The sequence below is a fragment of the Platalea leucorodia genome (assembly GCF_965183815.1).
Source record: "Platalea leucorodia genome assembly, chromosome: 4".
In the NCBI taxonomy this organism is placed as follows: domain Eukaryota; kingdom Metazoa; phylum Chordata; class Aves; order Pelecaniformes; family Threskiornithidae; genus Platalea; species Platalea leucorodia.
This window is the reverse complement of record NC_138826.1, coordinates 120695565-120720357: the sequence shown is the minus strand read 5'-3', so window position 1 is coordinate 120720357 and position 24793 is coordinate 120695565. Positions and strand designations below refer to the sequence as shown.

Below are 24793 nucleotides of genomic sequence, written 5' to 3'. Positions count from 1 at the left end.
GGCGGGAAAGGAGAGACATGCGGGTGGTATCTGGGGAAAGTCCACACTCAAAAACAGGTTTATGAGGAAGAGAGAACCAACAGGACCCCTGGTCTAAGCACTACAAACCTGAAAGGCTGTGCCTGGTGTTACAGACTGGATGAGGGTGAGGAAGACTATGCTGGAAGGCTGTGGTGGGCAGGTGTTGGTGTGCTGTCTGACACCCCCAGGAACCATGAATTTGTCAGCATGCTTGGCCATTGGGAGGCTCAGCCTTCAGTGTGGACCGAGCCACTGCATTCGAGCTGCTGAGAGCAAGTGAGCAAGACGGTGCAATCTCCACCGCAGCATCCAACGAGTTTCCCTTCGTTGCTGCCCTTCTCCCCTCATGTCATGGGCTCTCCAGTGCTCGCGTGGCCGTCCCAGCACACGCAAACACTGTTCTCATCAATTACACTTTTTAAAAGTTCTCCAGGAGCTACTTAAAATGTTTTATGTCGTTCTCGGTTCAGATGTGCAAAGCCAAACAGGGTGAGCTTTGAAATCAAGCTTATGTTCGGCAATAATCCAGGGAAGAATTAGCAAAGACTCCAAAGTTAAATTACCCGAGATAGCATGTCAAGCCATTGAATTTCAGTTTAGCAGCAAGCCAAAATATCTCAAGATGTCTCTTATGATGTGTTTCATTGTTTCTTATAATTTAAGTAGTAGAAAAGTGATTAAAAATAAGACTGCATCCTTCTGTTTCTCTTTGATTCACTGTCTAAAAATTCAAGATGTTTAAAAAGGTATTTATACTCGTACATTTAGGCTTCTGCAGTCATTTATTTTACTACGCAGTTTGAAAATGATTCAGTTAAGCAATTAAGGTCTAAACTAAATTGTCACACACAAAAAAAGGATATTTGCATATGTTACTTACAGCATCCATTTCAAGCTGATTTCCCAGAGAGAAACTTGGGTCTTTTTGTTCCTTCCCTACATCTTTCCTACTAATTTTTGAAACATTGCCTAATTTGAGATGTATTTGATGGAGGAGTAGAGTTCTTGGATGTAAATGGATCCTTACGAGTTCTGTGAAGATATCTCCCTGATAAAGAGAGAGCCTTCAGCAGAAGGAAATACCTCTTCTTGTGAGTTTTGAAAGCGGTAGCATGTGCCCCATAAACAGCTCAGCATTTCCCGGTGGCTGAAACAGAGAGGTGTTTCCTTTTCTAAGTATAGAGTAGTTATTTTGAGGGCTTGACAGGGGAATGTAGAGTTTCATGCATCACCCACGATGTTTGAAAAAGCATTAGGATATTGAGACTATCTGTGACAAGAAGTACAGAAATGATTTAAGAGGCTGGCAGAAATGCCTGGGAAGAGTTTAAAAGAGCTCAAGAGGTTAGTTTGACCAAGCGATGATTAATACGGGATATGTTATGCACAGTATCTGGTGGATGCAGACTGCTAGGGGAGAGAAATTGGCTGCTGTTGGAAAACTGTGACAGACCTTTTCTGATTACTCACTCTGACGGCAGGTGCTAAAAAAGCCAGGAGATCAGTTTCTGCAGCTCTGTTAACCTGCAACAGCAAGTACAGCTCTGTAAACATCTCTCTCTCTGGAGAAGAAACATCAGCAAGCACCCAGGCTAGGATAAACTATGTTCTGGAAGGACGTTTAGGTTAATAGCTTACGTGTGCATGTGGGACGTTGCTCAAAACCACTGAAGTCACCGTGAGGCTTTCCATATGCTTGGTGAGCTGTGATTCAGGCTCTGGCTGAGGTGGGGAGAAGGATGTATCCATTTTTTCAGGGAAAAGCAAATACTGTCTGCAGAAACTTCTGTTCAGCAAGAAATTCCAAAGAAAACTTTGGAGCTCATTTCTCCTGTGACATTAAGTTATGGTAATTTTAACATATTCCTTTGAATTTTAAAAGAGAGTAACATGTGCTCCGTAAACAGCTCAGCGTTTCCCAGTGGCAGAGGAGAGAGATGTTTGTGATTTTGATACTAGTGATGGGGTTTCCATACACCCTCAGAAGGAGGAGAAGGAGATCCTGACGGGGTTTATGTTGTAGCAGCAGTGGTGACTCCAATGGCAGCTCACAGAGGAAGAGCAGGAGAATCTGGGAAAGGTCCCACTGGCTGCAAGACCTTGGGAAACAGCCACTCACCCAAAGGATGTTGAAGCTGAGATTTCCATGGTGGTATTGGTTGTGAGACATCTGCCTCGGAGAGGGTAGCAATGGTGAGAAAGTGAGAAAAGAATGAAAGAAAAGGAAATTTTTATGATGGGTATTGTGACACTCATTACTAATAGTTGAAGTTATCCTCTGAATGAAGTGTGAACAGATCTGTCACTCAAAGCTGAACAGGACAGAGAAGTAGGGAGTGATCCTGCAACTTCAGAGGAAACAATCAAAAGACTGATGTACAAAATGGTGCAGGAGTTTTTCTCCCCACTTCTGCCTTCTGCAATTTGAAATGGCCTCTAATGCCAAGAAAATTAGAACAGAAACTGGCCAATATGGCAAGTGCTTTGGGTATGGTCACGCATGAGCAGTAACGGGCCATGTAATGAATTTCGTCCTGAAATTTTGCAGAGTACATTTTGTATTTTAGTGATGGAAAACTGGGCTCAGGTTGATTCTTCTCTGGAAAGTAAGAATTTTCTAAGTAACATTCATCTTCAGGTTTTACCACATTTTATAAATGGCTTTGTTCTGTTTTCTTTTCCCAAATAGGAAAATTCACTCTGTAAAAGAAAATTCTTTCAAGATCTAGTCTGAATATAGAAACTGCTTTTGTGCAAATCTGAATATGAACTTAAGAGAAGAGACAAACTAAAAAAACCTCTTGAGGATATTACATCAATCTCAAAGTTAATAAGCTGGAAGAGAATGCATTTTAGATTTTATATTAACTTCCTTCAGACTGAGAACCATTTTTCCTTGCACTTCAGTTTCCATCTCATTAATTTATTAATAATTAAACACCTGAAAAATAAAAGATCTGTTATTTCTTATGTAACGTCAATCTATAGATTTCTAATTAACCAGCCTTAGAGCACAGAGAAGCAGTTCCTCCAGCAACTGTTACGACTACCAGCAAATTTTAGTCACAGAAATGGAGTTTAACTGTTTTTCTGCACCAGAACAGAGCCCAGAGGCCAACTGAGATTTTTCTTAGCACAAAGACCACATCTAAGGTGGGAGCCTGGGAGCACCTCCCAGCATCCTGGGCCCAGGTGTGTGCTCTCGGTGGATCCTGGTTTGTGGGGTGGTGCATCCCATCCTCTGCTGGTTGGAAAACCTGAGAGCACAGATGGGGAAGGATCCATCTGTGCTCCCAGCCTGGCTATGGGGGATGCTGTGATGCTCTGTGCTGGGAGGTTAGCAATGGCATGGATACAGTGCTCTAGCCTTGGAGATCTCACAAGCCGTGGAGTTCATAGAGGAGACAAATGACAGAAGGTGACACGAAAGCATTCGGAGGGGAAAAACATCCTTTAGGGCACAGAGGGAGCCTGTGGTGGTGTCAAAAAGAAATGCACAATTTTCAAAACCTAGTTTTGCCTGTTTCCAGGATGAAGCTGTCTTACCAGCTACTCTCCAACACTTCAGAAATCTCCTGTGGTTTGCTGGCAGAGAAGCTGTTAAAGTTATATTTCATCTCATGATCCTGCAAATGCTTTCTGATGTAACTTTGCCCCCATAAATAATCCCCTACACAGGGAATTGAGAATCACATTCTCAAATTATAGCTCCTGCTGCACTAAGTGCCTCTAACTAAAGAGATCTCAGTCCATGGAAAATATCCCTAGAAACTCTCTCCAGATTGATCAATATGCTCTTTCAGAGTAATTTAAAAAAAAATATTTCCTGGCTAATAACTGAAAGGACAGCCGTGTATATAGGATGAAACTGCAAAAGCTCTTCAGCGATCTCAAATTCTGCCTGCTAGAGCGGTACTGAGGCTCCTCCTGTGGGGATCGCGGAGAAATACAAATGATGAAAATACTGGAAGCAAGTAGAAAAAGTGGCTGAGGAGCAGGAGGAGGAACACTAACTGACCGGTGAAGGATGAAAGTCTTAGCAATGAATCATGCAACACCGCTGCCAAACGTATAAAAAAACCCAATATCTGTCCTCCCCTTGCTACAAAGCTTCAGAAATTGCTGGTTTGTTTCTGAATAACTTTTCTCCTCTGCGCTTTTTGTTGGAAGCGGTGGCGCCGATTCAGGCTGAAATCAGTGTCCTATGGGTTTGGGTTTTTTTTCAGGGCAACCTAGGCAGGTTAATGATGGTGTTTGAGCTCTAGGAAAGCCCTGACATCCCAGGGTTCAGGCTTTGCTGCCTTCCAGAGAGCAGCACAGCATCGCTTTGCTGCGTCTCAGCTGTAACTCCCGTCACCTTTTCTGGGAATGACACCTACTCTGTCCTCCCAGAGAGGACGTACTGCCCTGTCACCATCTTTCCCCACTCTTAGTTAACACTTCTTCATAGTCCAAGGGGAGGTTTGCACAGTTACCGATGAGACCTATGCATTGAAGCTCTGCAAAACTAGCTTTTCTCAGTACGGTTGAAAAACCCAAGCACATGGATTTGTTTGTCAGATAAACCCAGTAATGACAGTGGTGACCCTGTTCCAGATTGCGAGTTATCATAAGAGTAGAGTTATCATGGGAGTGGAATTACATGTCCAATCTGGCCCTGCCTGAACTTCTGTTTAGGAGGTTTAGATCTAGGAATAAAACTTGCAGAGGCACGTCTGTGCAGGGATGGAGAGATAAGGGCACGGCTGTGCAGGAGGAGAGAGATAAGAGCCAAATGCCAAGAGGGACTTGGGCATCCAAAATTACACTTAGCTGGAATATAAATGTTGACATCCAAAGTTGTCATAATGAAGACTTTCACTCAGCTGCTGCCATCCCTGAGGGTGGGAAGGGCTTCCTAAATTGCCTGCTGTTATTTGCTCCAGTCTCTGAACAGTAATGAGAAACTCCGCACTAACCTAATTAGCCAAATTATCAAGTCCTTCCTCTGCTGAGCCCTGGAGGAGCATGGTGTGGCAGCCAGACCCCGGCACACGTAACACGCACCAGTATGGTTAGGTCCAACAGCAAATGGAGCTGCAGCTTCTGCTCGTTTCAGACCTCTGCCCCGGAGACGGTGCCAGGCTGTGACCTCCACCCTTTCCATAGCGGCTTTGAGGGTGGGTACCCCTCCAGAAACTGGTGATGGGGCTTTGATTCTGTCCTGGAAAAAATGCCAGGGGAATGCCTGAACCAGCAGTAATGCTTAGTTTCAGTATCTGCTTTTTTTCTTTCGTCTTTTTGTTTTCTGTATTTCCAAAATCACAGATATGTTTCTCTTTCAAAATGAAGTCATGGGGAAAAATAGTGAAGCTTTCTAAGAAACAAAACATTGATTCCATAGAAATGCAACATAAACTTACTTAATACTTTACTTTTCTTTTTCCATTGTAGGGGGAGTTTTTGTGAAACTTTATTCCACTTTTAAACTTGTAAAAAAGATATAAAAAATCAGAGAGTAAATGCATCATTCATGCCTTGTGGACAGCTCACATTTACAAAGCAATGGCAAAATCTTGTCTCAAATTCCATATACTTAAATTTTACTTTCACACATCTTACGATGTTTAATTTCTCTGCATTTATGCTCTGGGCCAGCCAATTTAGCTCAGCATCAGAAGAAGTAAAGAGCCCAAGAGATGAATTTTAATTAGAAGGCAATCAAACCACCAGATGGCTCCCTGATGTCTTAAATCTCCACTTGGGTGAAATAAATTGACTTTTCTTGAAAACAGTGCTAGAGTAAATTTTAAACAATGCCCCAAAGCTGAAACATAAAGTAGTTTTGCATAGTTGTGAGAATAATTTGTAGACTCTGAGGCATTCATTGGAGTGTTTTATTTGTTTAATAAAAAGCATTAATGTCTGAATCACTGGTTGCTTTCGCACTGTGCCCCGTGATCTGTTCTCAGTATGGCTTTTGTTTAAAAATATTTTTAATGTTTGGGCTTAGTTGTACCAAATTACAGAAAATAAACAAAAAATAAATTAATTCTTCCCCGTTCTCAGTTTCAGCGTTGCGCCACTTATGAAAGCGGTGGCAATTTATGGTCTGAACCCCCCCAGCGCTGGTGGAGGTGGGGTGGGTACTTCTCAGGTGGGGTGATTAGGGCAGGGGGACAAGGTGACCTCCCAAAATCAGTCAACTCTGAGCAGAGATGGAGCAGGGTACAGAAGCAGGATTGTGAGATAAACTCTGAGCACCATCAGTACCCTAAACCAGGAGACGCCAGGAGGAGGGAACCTTCATCAGAGTGAAAGGGGCAGCAGGGCAGAGAGACCTGGGAAGTCTGTAATAGAATCATAGAATTGTTTACGTTGGAAAAGACCCTTAAGATCATCAAGTCCAACCATTAACCTAGCACTGCCAAGTCCATCACTAAACCATGTCCTTAAGCACTATATCTACCGATCTTTTAAGTATTTCCATACCTGGACTCACTGCATTGGGACCTGCTGAAATCACTCGTGTGTATTTTTTCTGGGTGGTTGCAGTCATCTTTCCCTGCCGCTGTGGTCCTTCGCAGAGCATCTGTGGGATCACATCTTTCTCCCATGTCCCATCTGTTGCTTGAGAACCTTAGGGCCAAATTCAAAGCCTGTTTGTAGTCAGGGGAGAAAATGCCTGTTGACTGCTATGATTCAGACCTCAGCATCTCACTGCTCTTTTCAGTATGAATATCGAAATTTGCCGTCTTGCCTTGGGTTGATGGCTCATGTGCTGGTGTCAACCAGGTGCCAGCAGAGCTGCATCCTCCCACCCCAGAGCTGCTGTCCTGCAGGGTTTGCATCTGCTGCTGCAGGAGGGAATAGCCTAAAACACGGCTGACTGTTGGGCAGTGGGTTCAGCTGCTGTATCTGGTTTGGCAGCTCACTCTGAGTTTCTAAATGATCTACATTTTTGTGCCTATAAATAACGATGGCAGCAAAAATCGTGACTATTGTGCCGTCTGTCTCTGGAGCAAGCCCAGCCTTGTGATCTAACTGCTCCACCAAGGAGCTGCTGCTTTTTTGCACGCTCTCTCTATATTGCATTTTAACCTGATCTCCTGCCTGTGCTGCTGGAGGGCCCTGGTGTCAGGGTGACCAAGAGGGATGCTGCAGAAAGCTGTGGGTCCAGGGAATTCCGACACTGGGGAGACAACCTGATTGCAGCTGCAATGCCGTTGCCCCTTCCACATCGCTGGGCCAGGTTTGTGGTGGTGTCCGCATCGTCTATACGGGACATGCACACCATGGTCGTGCGATGGACACATCGGACTGTCTGAGACCCAACACCTGGAGTCTCTTGTACTAGACCCTAGGAAACTGGGAGGTCTGTTCTTGCAAGCCAAGGTGTTTGGGGATATGTTTATTATTCTACAACAATATTGTCAGTCCATTCTATTGTCAATACCTGCTTAAATCCAGAGACACTGCTGTGTGCGGGATGTGTTACTTAATTAGTATGTCCTTTCTGCTGGGTGACCGTGTCCTTAAGGAAGCTGAACCATGGAAAAAATTGTAATAAAGCAGCTTGGTTTTGCATCTTCAAACAGGGCTTCTGTCAGCTCTGAAAGTCAAGTTCAACTGGTTTTTGTCTGAGCTTTCATCCTCAGGAGTGCTGGGATATCAGGCATTGCCTTGCGGGAGGGTTGGGCACTTCCAGCGTTCAGGTGGTGACAATGAACGTGGGCACTTAAGGTAGGACATTGCAGCACAACAACAACAACAAATTATAAAAAAAAACCCAAATCATAAAAATATTGGCTCCATTTTCCCAATAAATAGTTTATTTTAACTGAGTATTATACAGAGGTGCTTTTAACATACTGGAATAGCACTTTAACAAAAAGCACTTTAACAAGGGGGTTTCAGCCTGGTGCTTAACAGCTACAAGGGGGGGAAACATTTGGCATTTCTGTTTTCCTAACCTCCTGAGAACACACCAGCAAGATTCCTCTTAATTGAACCCTTAAACTTTTAATGCAGTCCCTGGACTGATATGCATTTGCCATATGTTTTACTTAGCTGTTAAATGGTTGACTAAGGCCTTTACTTGGCCTGTTAAACTGCATTGATGACATTTTAATATTGCACAGGGAATACGACAGCCAAATAGAAAACAGACATCTGTGGCACTGAGACGGGTCAATCCTGGTGCTGGGCTGAGGAGCCGGACCAGGGAGCTGAGTTCTTGCAACCGGCGCAGCATAAATAACACGGCAAGAGCAGGAGAGCGTTTTCAGCAGTGGCTTTGGGTGTTCGTACCTGGTTATAACTTATTATTTAAGGGCTGTCTAAAAGCACTTTATAAATCATCAGTGTGAAATCTGTTTTCCATACTGGTCTGAAACAAACGGCTAAAGTGAATGAATTCTTCCACTGCATAAATACACCTGGTTTGCCTGCTGGAGAGACAGACGCACTCTCTCTCTGCAAGACCAAACTCGGCTTGGTGATTTTTCAGTTAGTTATGGAAGACATGGGCTAAGATTACCATATACTAAAAGCACAACAGAATGAACATATTTCTTAAAGGGATGAATTTGGCTCCCTACAAAGGTTGAGTGAACAATTCATATTAATTTTAATGGACCCTGTTACTGCTCCGTGACATTAGCATCAATAAGGCAGTCACAGTGCTGAGTAAGTGTTACAGCGCTGAGGGAGTCTTGAGTTATTTTCTGAGAGGTGGAACGTTTTCAGAAGGAGGTATGGAAAACACCCTGTGGTTTAGGGCACTTTCAAAGCGTTGGAACTATTGGCTTGAATCCCCCTCTCCTCTCTTCCAGCTGGAGCGGGGAGCAGGGTTTGTACCCCATGTCCTGGGAGCTTTTCTGCTCGCATTTGGCTGCGTGGTGGGTCTTGACCTGTTGGCAGTGTCGGTACCGGGTTATCCGAAGCACACGTTTGATTGTAGATGCCTAATTCCCCCTCTAGGGGCCTACGTCCCTTTTTAGTTTCATCCTTCGGTGACTTGCCCAAGGTCGCACAGGAAATCAGTGGCAGAGCAAAGGTTAAACACCGCTCCCCTGCCTTGAAGCTCTTGCCTTGGCCATGGTTTCATGTTTGCAGGGAAGTGCGATGATCCTGCATGTCTCACGCCTCCCTGCCCACCAGATGAGTGACCTGGGGAGAAGAATTTTGGGGCTGTGTAGCAGCACTTGCCTTGTGAGTATCATCAGATGCAATTTCTGCAGTAATATTAGTTTCTTTGCCATATCTGGTGTTAGTGAGACCTTTTTTGGCATGCAGGCAACCAAAAATTACCCGATCAGCAGAGAGATCAGACCATCTAGCTGTGGATATTTAAGCTCTTAGCACTTTTCTTTGATCTCTTCCTTAGGACCAGCATAATAGCAGTTTACTGATTTGAATGCATTGGCTTAGGGAGACTCAGTGTCTCCCTGGCAGTGCCTGGACTGAGTGCACTGATTTTTAATACTGTTTCCTCTGTTTTCAATATCAGAATTGCTCTCATGCAGACAACCAGTTGCATAGATATTTTTTCCCTAATACTTGTGCATCAGTGTGCAGGCTCCAAGGTGCTGAGAGGCAACAACTTGACAAAGGCAGGTATCCTACAAAAGCTCTTCCTGTGTTATATGCACGTACAAGGCACAGACTCTTTAAAAGCTAAAATAGCGGCATTCTTCAGCGAAGTGCATTGCACTTCTTGCTCCATGATGCTCGGATCTTGTCTGTACTGGACAGTGACTGCAGTAGCTGCTATAGATAAGTTTCCTACAGATACTCTATGTGCCAGAATAAGTCTCTTTACTCCAAGCTAATTGCTCTGCTATATGAATCGCATCACTACCTTGCCATGTCCTTCTTCGTAATCTTAGGGTCATTGCTGGTCGCACTGCCTGTGGACTTGCTTTCTCGTCAAGCCCCAAATTAACACTGTTGAGTGAAATCCTCCACTGTTGTAATCAGTGCAACACCACTGGCATGTCTGGATCTGTCCCGCTCGGTATTTGCCCATCACTTGTTGGCTGCTGTCGCCGAATGCGGGACATTGGGGTCACTGTGCAGGGCTTGGGAGCCCTGCAGCCAAAGTCTGTATTTCACTTTTGTCCGTGATTTTTTGCAATGTGCTTTGACTACCATATTAGCAAAAAATTCTAAGTATCCAGCCGTTTGCTAAACTCCCTGGCGTTCTTAGTCAGTGTATAAATCACACAGCCCAGGAGTACAGTGAGGGCTATATTTGCTAGATTATTGTTTGGGTTTGATCTAATCATTAGTTTTGGTTTGGGATGGAGGAGGAGCTTTTGAACTTCATTTTCACATAACTGTGTTTATAACATATGCAACAGATGCTAAGGAGCCAGGATTGGCACTTAGGAGTATCCCTATAAAATGTAAAACAAAGATTAAAAACTTATTTTTTTAAGTCACAGCTGAATCCGTGAACTGATGAGGTCATGTTATTTTGTCAGCAGGAATGCCCAGGATCTTACCAGGTCCTATACTGTCCAAATTAAGTAGACAGCAATGAGATGGTAATGCCGAGGATTCCCTCTGAGATGTAATGAGCTGTTATGGTGGCAGTTCAGACCAGTTCAGCATCAGGTCCATCAGCACAACCCTTTGCATCCCCCAGAAGTGGGATAAGGTCCCAAACCACATGTGCTGGCTTATACCTCATCCATTGCCAGAGTGCGTGGCAGAAAGCAAGGTCTTGGGGTCATCTCCTACCATGGGCCTCCCCGAGAGCAGCAAGGCTGAGCTGGGAGGAGCAGTTCAATGGCTGTAATCTGGAGCTGGTACAGTTTTGCAGCTTGTATTTTCACTGTTGCTTGGGGCTTGCTCATGAATGGGATTTTATAGGGTAGTTTAGGTATGAAATGTGAAACATGGTGGAATTATATCCTTTATGGTCCCCAGGAGGTAGAGCTCAAGGAAGAACTGTGCACAAGGCATGGCAAATAGTAGGAGGCAGTGTTTCCTTTGAGGCTTCAGGATAGTCCTGTTGGATGCTTTGGAGACTGGTGGAGCTTGGGGGAAAGGAGGACCATGTCCTCGCTCTTTGCCCACTCTGCTTTGGGGTGGTGCTTCCCAGGAGCTGCCTTTGGGGTGCCACGCCTGGGAGGGTGATTTTTATGGTGCTGTCATGCAGGATGGACAGGAGTGTCACTGTGCTCTGCCCCAGCACCACGGCCACCCTCGCACTGATGGCCTGACCTTGAGAAGATGACCCAGGTGTTTGCTGTGAGATAGAGAAGAGTCTTTGGACTGTGCCATATTGGGCTTTTGGTGGTGGATGTAGCTCCCACAGATTACTGCATCTGAGAAAATCTCGTTGAGTTTTTCTCAATTTTTCCAGCTAAGTTTGATTATTTGTTGTATCGATTATGGCTTTGCTTTTTTCAAACATCAGCTTTTACAGCTTGTCACTAATTCACCTGTTGAAAGATATTATGGAAACAGACACAGCAATGGTAACACAAACTCCTAAAACATTGAGCATGACCTATAAGGATTTACTTGTTGGCATTGATTTGCTCTTCTGTCTTGAAAATGAAATTACTGTGGAGCTACTTGTGTTGATTAACGAAGAATTAACTGGAGACTTCAGTTTTCTATGTCAAGGAAACTGTGTAAACTGTTGGAATAGACAGCAGCCTTGGAGCAATAATGTGTAACTGGATATTTAAAATCTGTCCCAAGGCCATGGGACAGTCCCAGTAAAAAACAGAATGCCTGGCAGTCAGCCAGCCTGGTTTGTTAAGACGCAGGAGCAAATAAACCTTTAAAAATAACAGATACATAAAATCTCCGCTCTTTTGCTAGAGTCCTAATCATTAGCATGAACATGTGTCTGTTTTCATCTGCGTGATTAGATTCTTGGAAGTCGTCTCTGTGATGAATTGATCATTTCCATTAGAAACATCTCAATGGCCTGGACTAAATCAGCCACCAGTAAGGCAATAATTGAAGAATTATTAAAATAAGCCCTGGGGCACATTTGTTTTATGTAGGACATTCTGGAAACTTTCTCTTTTGTGTACTATGCTCCTACTATATCTTTCAACAAATACTTTACCTCCAGGAAGGGTGGTTTTTTTCTTTCAAAAGGCAGTAAATCTGGCTATTGCACAGAATAAAACCAGTAAATCTGTGGCTGTGGCACCTGGTTTTAGTGTTGGGCAGCCAACATGGACTGAGCAAGCACAGGGTGTTGGCAGGATCGTCCTTTCTGTCCTCTCCATGCCCCGCTGGTTTCCCTTGTGGTTTCCCAGCATTTTTGGAGGCTGTCCTTTCTGCTGGCCAGTTTTGCCTGGTTGCTTCATTGGCTGCTGGTGGCACCTTATTCTTCCTGTCTCTCATGGGGATGCCACGGACAGCATCTACTTGAGGAGCTCATCCTGTGGTAGGTTAGGAGCAGAAATCACGTGAGCTTTGGTAGTTCACATGCCCAACTTCTGGGGATTTTTTGAGAATATCAGGAATTAGGACCAGATGCTTTTTTTTTAAAAAAAAAAAAAAAAAAGAAAATGCTTCTTTTGTACATCATAAATCTTCCCTCGAGGCCGTGAGAGAATATCTGTGCTGCCCACCCTCCAGCCAAACCACAATAAATCAGCAGGCCCTCAAGGCCCCTGCCGTGCCTTATCTGTGCAAAGGGCGCAGCTTGGAAATTAGCTGTTGCTAATGGGAGAAGGCAGCTGGCCATCTGCAAATAAACATGAAGCTTTAGTCACGAGTGCTGTTCCTGGCCCGTCAGCAATGCACGAGCAGCATCACAAATCACATCCACTCACAGGTTTCCTGCATGGAGCTGGAAAAGAATGGGCAATGTGAAAAATTGCAATTAATAGGGTAAGTGAGAGGGAAGCCTTAGGTGGGACACAGCAAGGTGTGCAGTGGGGTTGGTGCAGTGGGATTGAGATCATCGCATTTGTCATGAACTGCTTTTAACAGCTGTGGTCCGTTTGTGTATACCACTAATCCTCACTCACCATGGCCTGTGTCCACTGTCCCCGCTTTAGAGATGGCTGGGCAAGAGATTAATCAACTTGTACATGATCCTGAGGTCTCCAAATTAAATTCCTGTTCCTCCTGGTTCTTTCAATGACATTACAAGTGCCCTTGCAGCTCCAGTCAAAACTGAATTTACTGGCTAAAGATATAATATTTCTCTAAACAGTCACATAAGTTTTATTTAGCTGAGACTGCATGCGAGCTGTAAGAATTCAGTTTGATGTCTCTATTACTCAAAATTGGAGAAATTCACTCTCTGCTGTGCAAAATGGGCATATTTTGATTGAACAGTGGTGAGATAAACGTCATGAGATGTAGTAGAGTGAATGAATGATGTTCAGAAGGGAGTGATAATTGGAGACTCTATATTCTATTTAGATTATATTTGATTCAATATTTGAAATACAGATACTTAGTACTGGTCTGTATCCTGTCCAGGAATGGCCAAATCATTACTGATGCAGATGTAATTGAAGATACTCCACATGGTAATTTGTGTTTCCAAATGGAGAACTGGAAATAAGCATCGCTGTATATGCACTCAGCTTGTAGTTACCTCTTCACAGAGGCTCTGAAAGTAGCTCTTGAATATAATTTTTTTTGAGAGAAACATCAGGCAGAAGCAAGAAAAATGAAGTTACCAAAACTTGAAAAGAGTAAGGTTGCTTTAATATGGCTAAAGAGCCTGCAGACAGTGTTGAAAGGGATCCAATGACAGGACATCAGAAATTATCATCCAGAAAACCTCAGTTCAGCACATGTAATTAACCACCGGACAAAGCAGACAAGGGATTAGTGGTATCTTCTAAGTCAAGCCCGGCTACACAGCTAAACGATAGTCTTTTGTCCGGCCAGGAGCTATGCATCTGAAGCAAAAATTGTACAGTCTTTGTTTTGTCTGGGGTCAGATTGGATTATCATAATGGCTTTAAAATCTATGAATCTGTCACATTTGATTTTAAGTGAGTGAATCAAAAGACTCACTTAATGTAGGTATGCACATTCAGACCAGAGTTGAGTGAATAATTCAATAATTAATTTGATGAGCACAAGCATAAGAACATGAGCACCGTTTTATTGGGTCATACCAAAGATTCATCTGTTCCAGGATTGCTCCTCAGATGACAAATGCTTTTGTCTTAAATCCACCACCTGCTAATTCCATTGTGTCCCCCATTTCTCAACTATGGTGTAAAACAATTCCTTATATTTCCCTTTTCCATGTTCCATCCTTTTCATGATTTTGTAGAGCACTATCATATCTCCTCTGTCATCTCTTTTCTTTGTAAATTTGATCTCTCTTTTCATGGAGAAGCTCTCTGGTCCTGCTTGTTTTTCTTCTCTGTACTTTCCCAAGTTTGACTATACTTTTGGCCAAAGCATCTTCAGGACTCTTTTCCGTAAAGGTCATCACGGTGGGATTTATCTGAATGAACACAGAAATGGACATTTCTGTTCCTCACACCCTGAAGTGTACCCTTAGCACCATCACATCCTAGAAACGCCTCCTGCCTTGCGTTGGCTGAAGGAGATGAGGTTGGTAGCTCCCATACGAATGCTTATTCTGTAGATTTGCAAGATTGGGTGAGATGAACTTTGTCAAAAATGTTGAAGGTGTGAGTGTACCATGGATGTTTAGGGGGACAAATTGTTTTCTCCTTTGTACTCAGTTTTCTCCAAAACCTTCTGCTTGCTTTTTCATGGCTGCAGAGCATTTCAGGGAACTGTCTTTGGTAACTCCAACATTTATTTCCTGATTTTTATAGATATTGTGTATCCTAAAACTGTGCATGTACCAAAAAATGGGGTTTTCCTTGTACTTACTGTCGCTACTTGCAGATTTCTTAAGAAATACTTCATTATAAGCAGCTAGAATTTTGTGCTTTTCTTTATCAATCTCTGCAAGTTTCTTCACGCTTTCTCAAAAGTTGAAGAGCACATTAATGACTTTCAAAATGTATATACAGTTGTTGTAACTGTTTGATAAAACAAGATACCTATATCATTTAGAGTTAGGTTGGTCTGTTTGGTTTTAATATTTAGCTCCCAATATATTGTTTCTACCCACTGCTTGGACGAGTTGATTTTTGCAACAACGTATTTCGAGCAGTTGACTGCATTTCTTTCTTTGGTTCAAAATAAATTTTCCTTGGTGTACTTCAACCAGTACAGATGGACAACTCAAAGTCTGTAGGTATTTTGCATCCTATAGAAAAGCTGAAAAAGAAGTAGAATTTATGTGAGATACAGGTGATACAAGGGGCTTCAGAGCTCTTTCTTCACTCAGACAAGTGTCACCCAATGTTATCTTAACACCAGCTGTTTCCACAATGACATCTGCCTGCAAACTTACTTGTGAGAAAGCATGTGGAAATCAGGCTCAGAAAAAGGAATATACATGAAAGCAAATTTCTGCTAAGTGTTATTCACAGAAAAGCTGGGCTGTTTAAGCTCCAGCTGAGAGTGACTTTACTATACTTTTCCGTGGTCTTTTTTGATATTTAGGACAATTCTTAGTGCTGCAGTCATCTTACATTTCATAATTGTTTACTATACGTTGCATAATTTACAGTATCCATTTTCAGTTACTTTGGTTCTCATTATTTTTAGGTCTGTTCTTCCTAGTTAATGCTGGCAGGACATCGAGGTTGGTTTCCATTGGAAAACAAGTCAAAAGGAAAGCAAATCCAACCTCTTAGTGCTGAAACATGACCTACTTTTAAAATGCTGTCAGGTGAGGAATCTCCTCCAGATTTTAACTGTCCGCTTATTTTATGGAGAGCTGGAGGAATATGACAGCAGTTAGGAAATACATTGTTCCAGCCCTCAGACACTGGAAAACGTATTTTGTGTGGTGGTTTGTCTACAGAGCTCTACTTTTCTCTTTCTAGAAGGAAAGTGAGAAAGGTTGAAGCAACAAAATCACATATGTATAAATATATATATATATACACAGTAAGCAAGAGTGATTGTGCTTGGGCTGATTTACTGACATCTCACTTAAGTAAATTAATATATCAGAGAGTAATTGCTTCTTTAAATTTTTGAGTTATTTAATGCATACTGTGCATATTTTAATGACATTTTTTAAAATGCTGGGCTTTTTCACAGTGAAACCTGTGGTGAATCCATTGTGAATATGGATTCACATGTGGTGACATCCTATCGTTGACTGGCACAGTGGGCACGGGTGAAAGTCACAATTGCTGAGCTTCAGCTTTGCCTTTTCATTTAATGCAAAGCCATGAAGAAAAACAGGCTGAAAAAACAACTTATATGTCCATAGGTCTTTTTTAAAATGACAAGGAGCACACTTGAGTGTGATTAAGCTGCTAATACTAGATGATTCCTTGGCCCCTGTGGAGGTGCCAATCAAACTATAAGAGCTTAGAAAAGTGGAAAAAAGATGTGCCCATCTTCTGCCCATCATGATGTTTGTAGACCTCAGCGGAGCGCTAGAGATGTGGAAGTTTGCTACAATATTCTTTAGGATTTGACTGCATGGTGGGTTTATCAGTGCAGGTTGCTTTAGTACAGATACGTGCCTCATAAAGAGCGATAGCAGCACTAGGGGAGCGTTGCTGTAGCTGGCAGGTCCTAGGTGTCCTCCCCACACCATAGCTTGGGGGACAAGCATAGATGGAGGCAAGTGGGCTGCTGGCCTTTGAAAGACTGTCATAAGCTGTCAGTCAGTAAGGTTTAGTCAAAAGAGACTTAAAAACCTGAGGTCCTTTGTCATTTGGTTGCTACTAGTGCTGTCACACTTTTTACCACTGATGGAACCAGGGGAAATTTTGAATACAATGATGAATATTTGAATACGGAATAAAATTTTGAATAAAATAAGACAGCATCAACCTCAAAAAATCATGGACCTCAAAAGAGCTCCACAGTAGGGATTCTGTGAAGGAAAATGTTGTCTCCAAAGATTTTAACTGCCAAACTACATTATATCCCTGAGCTGAGATTTCCAGAGACTTAACGGTCTTGTCCCAGTGGAAACAGAAGTCTGTTCTCCAAAGCGCAACCTCACTACAGCTGCTCAGTAAATGTCATATGAAACTTTTAATGCGGGGAAAAAGATGTTTTAGTTTGCTCATTTTTGTTCTGAGAGATGATCACATCATTTTTGCCCAAACTTTTCCAAAACAACCCTGTCAGGGTGAGAGGCAGCCCTCTGATGCAGCCACCATTGCAGCAGTGATGAAGGGCTGAGGAACCATCAACCCTCCAGAATAAATCCCACAGCAATGTTGCTTTGAACAGCGCTGTCAAAGGAGAGGGTGCTAACACCCATCCGTCCCTCTCTACCACATGCACACACCTGTATTCTGGAAAAATAAGCCAAAATCAATCCCGCGTCCTTTCTTTGGTGGCCTTGGAGCATGTATTTATGTTACCATCAGATTTTAAGGTGAGTGATTTAAAGCTGGAATAACAAGGAAAGTCCTTGCCTCGTTCAGGCTGAATATTTTATGATGTGCTGCAAATGAGAAAGCCGGTGCAGTTTTCTGAGATGTGTACTGAATAAGGCAAGTCTCTGTAGGACATAGAGTATTTCTAAAGCAATATCTGTCCCTGCCTGATTAGCACCTTAGATTATTGGCACAAGGAGGATTTTAATCACATACTTATATTTGCAAGAGGTCAGACTGAATAATCATAATGTTCGGTCTGGGTCTAAAATCTATTAATCTGTTTACTCGTTTTCTTTTTATGTGTTACATCATTTGAACAATGAGACGAGGGCAGCCAATTTCTCTTTCCTTTCGAACAGCGAGCTGGCCAGGTTTGCTCTCTGGTTCTCATGCATTTTCACAATGCAGAGGAAGTTTAAAGCCAAACAGAAAAGCCCTCCACTAAAAACAAAATAAATTTTTAAATGGAAATATTTGTATTAATTAGAATTCCTTCATTAGAGAAAATGAATACTCAGAGCCAGAACCTCCCAGGAACGGTCCCTTCGATCTTTCTTATCTCACCTCACACTTCCAGCTTTCTGCCCCAGGGACTGAGTTACGTGCTTTTTCTGATTTATATTGTAGGAAGTTGTGAACGTGTAACTTCTGATCAGTGAGCTGTTCACAGTTGTAGGGTAATGCTCATATTTTACTTGTTTTTCATATTGCCCTGGAATGTCTTCCGCTCCAAATTTCTGAAATCAGCCGTCTTTTCATCAGGCATCCCTAGTCTGCAGGTTTAAACAGTGTTAGTGAGTCCCTAGGGATGTCTCTGCCTTTCTGCGCTGGTGCTTCTAACCCAGCCTGGTGGTGCTTCGATGACTTCTCCGACAGAGGCTGAATCATGGCTTGAACCGCAGTGAAGCATCAGGTGAACTTCTGTGTGTAAATTTGCTGTGTAAATCCACCGCTCATGAGTTCATCAATAAGACTTTTGATAAAAAGCAATTAAACTGTCAAGCAGTAAACCATTCAGAGCAATTCCAGCCTGTACTCCAGAAGAGACAGAAAAGAAAAACGTCAATGTTTTGCCAAATGGCAAAGAAGTCAAAGTGATATTTCAAAGGGTGTTACTTTTCAAGCTCCTAAAACAAGCAGAAAGGTTCCTACACTTGATAACAGTGGGGGGTGCAGGGGTGAGTAAATGAGAGGATTTATCTGTACACACAGATGGTACCAGCAAGAGAAAGAAAGGGTAACATGCATACATTAATATCAATATATGACTAACATATTTTTAATTCCAGCATTTATTTGTTCTTTTATTCATGTATTTTTTTACCTGAAGGCTAACATATGTAGGGATGTGCCCTGCCAGGTGGTGGTGGTCTGGCAGGTACTTGGTAGAGTGACCTGCAATGTGCGGGTGCAGGTTTCACACTGCTGGCAAAAAAGTCAGAAATCCAGAGATTGGCTCTTCGTTTATGAGTTTAGGAGTCTTAAATTACAAGGGAGGGGTTTTTTTTGGTGCTCATCTTTAATCAAAGTGTTTCTTTGAAACTTTGCGTGTTCTGCTTTCCTGATGGTACTGCAAAGGAATCGGTTGCTTCAGAAAAAGGTTGATCGTGTCCTTTCTCCTTCCCTGCACCAGGGGCTGGTTTCTTTTTGTTTGTCAGTTTGGCTCTTTCCTGATGAACTTGATGGTGAAACGGGTTAATGTAAAGTAAAGGTGTAATACTAATTCTGAAACACCTCCTCATCTCTCCCAAGTAATGTGTGTAAATTAGAAACTACAGAAATATAGAAATTGTGTAGTGACACGGACTGACACCAACCGTTGAACACAGCCTTAATAACTATTAGGACATTGTTACAGCGACCTCTCCTTTGCTTCTAATGAAGACTGTAAGGTTTTTCAGTGTCTGTGCAGGGTGTTCAGCCAACAGTGTGCACCCACAGAGCCCAAATAAGGAGGTAGCTCATCCATGTACACAAAACTGTTGGCGTTTTCAAAGTTTTTTGAAACCTGTCCTAAACTGAGACACTCAGTGTGGCAGCCTGTGCTGGAGGTTTGGATCTACATTTAAACACCAAATTGGGAAGAAACAAGAGGCAAAATCCCCAAATCCAGCCAGGAAAAAAAAAAATATAACAACGGACACTGATTCTGTTTTTAACATCTGTCTCTGTTCCCTCCTTCATCTTCATTAGAGCTGGGAAGACTTTCCATAGCTGACCCCAGATCAGAGGACTGTAGGAGTTTATTGCAAACTCCAGCACCAGGCTGGATCCTCTGAAAGGTTTGCATCATCTGCATGATCGATACATGAAGTGTCCGTAATGAAACACTAGATCCATAAGTTTTTGTCTCAGGAAACCCTGAAACCAGAGTGCAATCTGTGTCTCCCCATTGGAACTGCAGATGATGCTGCTTTTTTCATGTGGTCAAGCTGTGTCCTACTGCCCCTCTTCAAAATGGGGGTTGATGGCAATGCGTCTTTCTTAGTGGGGTCGGGCTTGTGGAACAGGACACTGCCATATGTCCTGGTTGTTTCATTGGGACGAGTCTGGTTCTTTCTTTCCTGCAATGAGAAAATGGAAATAATGTTTATTCTGGCCTTCCTCATGTTGATAGTCAGTGACATGAGCTAAAGGCACGTAACCTCAGGTGAAAGATGTAGTAGAAGTGAAAAGTATTCATATTTATGCTTTGGGTTGTTTTGGTTTTTTTTTTCATTTTAAACTAAACAAATCTTCTGGGCATTGTTTTGAAAGTGATTCCCATATTCCTGGAGATAGGCAGGGCACGTGCTGGGGGTGTCCATGTGTCATGTGGACACCCAGCTTAGCTCCTTCTCCAAGCGCTGGGCTTTCCCCCCAACCCTTGGTGAACCAGGGGAGAGACACTGTTCGGTGGCCAAGCAGGCACCAAGAGATGGAGCCGCACATGCCTTGCAGGCAGTCCCAGCAGCCATCCATGCAGAAGATGCAGCTGCAGCCGCTTTGCTGATTTTTGCCCAGCTCTGAGTCCCCAGGCAGGGGTAATGCTACTCTGGATCGCAGCGTGACACTTGAGCTGTTCCCAGGGTTAAATGCTTTTCAAGTAACTACAGTTGGCTACTCCTTCTTTGACTTTTTTCTTTGCAGGGAGCTAAGATCGAAATCAGCAGGGGAAAAAGGTTCCTTGTGCTGATGTTTGGGACAGTGTGTCCAGCTCCAGTGCCAGCTGCAAGACAGGAGCAGTCCTCTTCCACTAATAAGAAATTCCTCCTACCATCTCGTTCTGGTCAGAAAATTTTGTCTTAAATTTCTTTAAGACAAAGACCTAATTCTGCTCTTACTGCTTGCAGTTTCAACTCTGCCTCCTGTGCACCGCTCAAAATTGCCGTAGAGAGGGCAAAGCCGGTGCTGCCATTAAAAAAAAAAAATGTATCCCAGAATAATAAAGACTGGAACAAACAAATTGCAGCAGCGCTTTGTGAGTGCCCAGGTCTGCTCAGAGCAAGATGCCAAGTCCTGTCTCAGCAGGGTAGAGAGGGTTGGGATCAAGACCAGCTTTAGACAAAGAGGCCACATCTCCACCATGAGTTTAGAGCTCAAATGCCCTCCCGCAGCTGCCCTTGCTGGTTTGCTCCTGGTAGAGCATTGACTTCTGTCGGTCCTTGGGCAGCACACAGGGAGCAGCATTCCCAATGACATTACGGTTGAGTTAACCCTATTTTGGAGGAGAAAAGCCATATGGACATAAGCTCCATCTGGAAAGTAGCCATGGCCTTGGGTGCTGAGTTGCAGAGCATCCCTGGGAGGTGAACCCCAGCCATGACACTCATCCGGAGCAGGGAGAATCTGTAGGTGCATGCAAACATTTAATGCAAATCCTATGTACCATAACACGGAGTCACCACACAAATAAATAGGAGCACGGGTCCCTCGACTCTCTGCATGTACCCGGGATGCTGTTGACACAGAATAAGCAAGTGGCTGCAAACTTACCAGCTGCTCCTCCTGAGTCCTTGGATTAAGCTGTGGTTTGCAATGCATCATTTAAGAGGTTGCAAATATTTTCCGTGTGTTGAAAGAAAATTATAAACAGATTGAGCCGGGGTACAGTAGATCCACTGGACTAAATTTAACTAAGAAAACTTTCAATTAAAGAATAAGGCTTAAGGGGGATGGGGAGTGAGCTGGCATGGAGGGAAATTTTGTCATTTTAATGAAAAAATTTTTGTGGAAGTATATTCTCTGCAAACATCGAAGGAGAGAGTCCTTGTGCAGGAAAGCACGTGATGTAAACCAGTATCTACTAAAGCAGTCCATCTCTTGACTATAACAAAAGTAACTGTATGAAATTGCAAAACAGCATGGACTGCATTTTCATGGGGAAATGTGCTGTATTCAGTCATATTAATTACTGCGTGGGCTCAATTTTCAGTGCAATCAATCCATGGGAAACAAAAGGGCTGCAGGGGAAATATAAAAAGACAGTCAGCTAATAGGAGCCAGATTCAATAAAACTGTGTCTGCCTTCAGTGAACGGCGAGGCAGAGGTGTGTCCATTCTCCCTTGGCAAGGAACGTGATGGGTCGGGCGACGGGTATAGGGCTGAGAGCGGCTTGGAGCAACACCCTGCGTATGTATATATATGCATATATACCTATATATATATGAGGAATACAACTCCTTTTGTGAGAAACTAGGAAAGAAAGGGGTTTAGTTCAAGTTCTTCTGCGCGGTGTTCAGGATGTCATCTCACAGCAGGTTGTCGCGTGATGGCTCTTCTGCCGTTGCAGCCTCTATCTGCCATACCCCCTTCCCCGCTGTGCCATAAGTCACGGGCTCTCCAGTTCGGTACGGTACTAGGGTGTTTTCCTCGCCCCGCTGTCAGCCCGGCACTGCTGCTCCGGTCCCTCCTGCCAGCAGCAAGCAGCAAGCCCCAGGGCTGCCAGTACAGCCAGGGGTCTCCTGGGGGGACTTAAGACCCTGGGTGAACTTCACCTTTACTGCAGAGTTTCAGTTTAATGCCAATATTTTAGCAAGCTATTTGGTCTGTTTGCCTAGCACTTAATAGGGGGATTATCCGGTTTATTTTTTTTCTTCCAAGATTGCTTTTCAGTTTCCAAGTTCAATGCATTCATTTTTAGCGGTAGCCTTCTCTTCCATTCGGCTCCAAACTTCCCTAGGAAGTGACTTCATGGCATTATTCAAGCAGATTATTGCTCGGAGGGACTGTGGCTGAATTACCTAGTGTTCATATAATGCACAGGCTCTCAGTCCATATGTATTTAATGACTGTAATCATTTATTATTTTCCCTTTATTAGGTTTGCTTTTAAAGAAAGTTTTACTGTGCTATTTATGATATGCTAAGTGGTGCAACTTGCTGAAAAAACATATCGCATACATTTTATTTTTTAATAGGTTTTGCTTGTTAAAATGGAAATCTTTTATTTACCCTAGTAGGGCAGTTTTTTCTGACAGTTTTATTATTTCAATTACTCAGACATTTCTTTCCTCTTTTGTTTCCCCAGATACTCCTCCAGGGAGTTTTAATGTGTCCATTCTTTATTTAAGATTGGGTTCAGAACATGTTATGTCTAGCAGGGCAGAGGAAAAGCATAATATAGCAGACATTAAATAGTGGGATGTCAAGGTTTTATTTTCTTTCCTCTTTGAGTTGTGGAATCCTTTCCCCATCTGTGTCATCTGGTGATTAACGGCGCTGATAATCTGCATACCCTCATCAATAACTGTCTGCTACCAGTGCCGGGCAGAGGCCGTGCTCTGCCTATAGAGTTTGTGACTGCAGATAAACGACCATACGTGTATGAGTAAAGGGGAGGGACCCCTGAGAGCATTTAAAATTGCCAGAGACCCAGAGTCCTTTAATGAACTAACGCTCTATAGGTACTGGCAGGAACTACTGTATGCATTTCACTCGCTGGTGGGGAGAGGGGAACAGGACCATTCCTCCAGTGCAAAACCCAAGCCTTGGTCGGTGGGTGGAAAAGTGAACCCCAAGGGCTCATACTAGTAGGGAGCCTTACAACCTCAGTAGGCCAGCGCCAGCAGGAAGGGCAGACCGAGTTCTCCTATACAAAGCTCGCCAGGGTGGGACAGCATGGAAGCTGGTGTCTGCTCCCCCTGGCTCTTGCTGGGGGACAGCTGTGCTTTCCCTCTGCAAGGGCTAGTAGTGAGTCTTTGACCACTCTCTGGTGTGTGATGGATTTTATTGTCTATTATAGCATGACTATTTTTGGTTTAGTTCTGTTACTTCTTTTCTTTGCCCCTTGCTACTCTTCTGGTCTCTGAGGCAGAGACCAGTCCTTGGACTATAAAGAAACCAAAACCAAATGCTTGTTGGGATGGTGGGGGAGCCCCCAGAGCTCCAGATGGATGTGTGCTCGGACCGCCTGTGGCTAGCACATGGCCTTGGCCATCCCTGAGGGAGGTAGAAAGCACATTACAAAGCATATCCTCACACTTCTGCCTCCCGTCATGTTTTCCAGAGTGTCTGGGGGAGAGCTTTTCGACCGCATTGTCGAGAAAGGGTTCTACACCGAGAAGGATGCCAGCACCCTGATCCGGCAGGTCCTGGATGCTGTCTACTACCTGCACCGAATGGGCATCGTGCACAGGGACCTCAAGGTATGACCGCAGTGTGACTTGGTCCTCTGGGCTGTGTTAACGAAAGTTGCAGAATTATGTGGGTCTAACGCATGAAAATCCAGCCTCCCCTGGGACTGGCTGATTCAGTACGGTTTTACCATAAGAGTGATGCTCTGAAGGCTCCATATCCTCCCATCATAATTGGTTTTAATGAGGACTTTGCAATCAGTGCTCTTACAATGGAAGTTTTGCACATACTGTGTGGGGGAAAAGTCATTCATTAAGACTCAAAACATTACATTAAGGCAGGAAACTCATCTCAGCTGGGATGTGTTTATTGCTGTAAAGCATCTTGCAGATTTGCTGTGCTGTATTTACTTTTACTTAATAATAATTAGTAACAATAGTGTGGGAAAGTGGAATGATTTCCTATCGTGCTGTTTGGACCAGTGTTTTTGGAGGCACTGTTAGCAGCAAGGATTCTTCTAAGGAACATTGGGTGCCAATGTGAATTTTAGATAATTTTCCTTTCAGCTGTTCTGTGTTATCACATCAAAACCTCTCAGCTTTTCTGGCAAAAAAACCCCAAAACATTATTTCTGTATTGTTTCCTTCCTATATCTTAAACTGTCATTAAAATAAGCAGAAAGGCTTGGATTTCGTAACACACAGCTAAACCTCCCCATCTTTAGTATCTTAAACAATAAATTAGCAGAAAGCATTAGAAAAAGATACAAATGTCAGAAGAAAACTGTG

At 43.3% G+C, this 24793-nt stretch overlaps 1 protein-coding gene across 1 annotated transcript in view; it reads left to right on the top strand.

Moving 5' to 3' along the window:
* The window catches only part of CAMK1D (calcium/calmodulin dependent protein kinase ID), a 220100-nt gene that overhangs the window by 154461 nt on the left and 40846 nt on the right, over positions 1-24793 (top strand). Inside the window, exon 4 of the mRNA XM_082311063.1 lies at positions 23938-24076. Coding sequence (XP_082167189.1) covers positions 23938-24076 — 139 coding nt within the window. The remainder of the gene's footprint in view (positions 1-23937; positions 24077-24793) is intronic.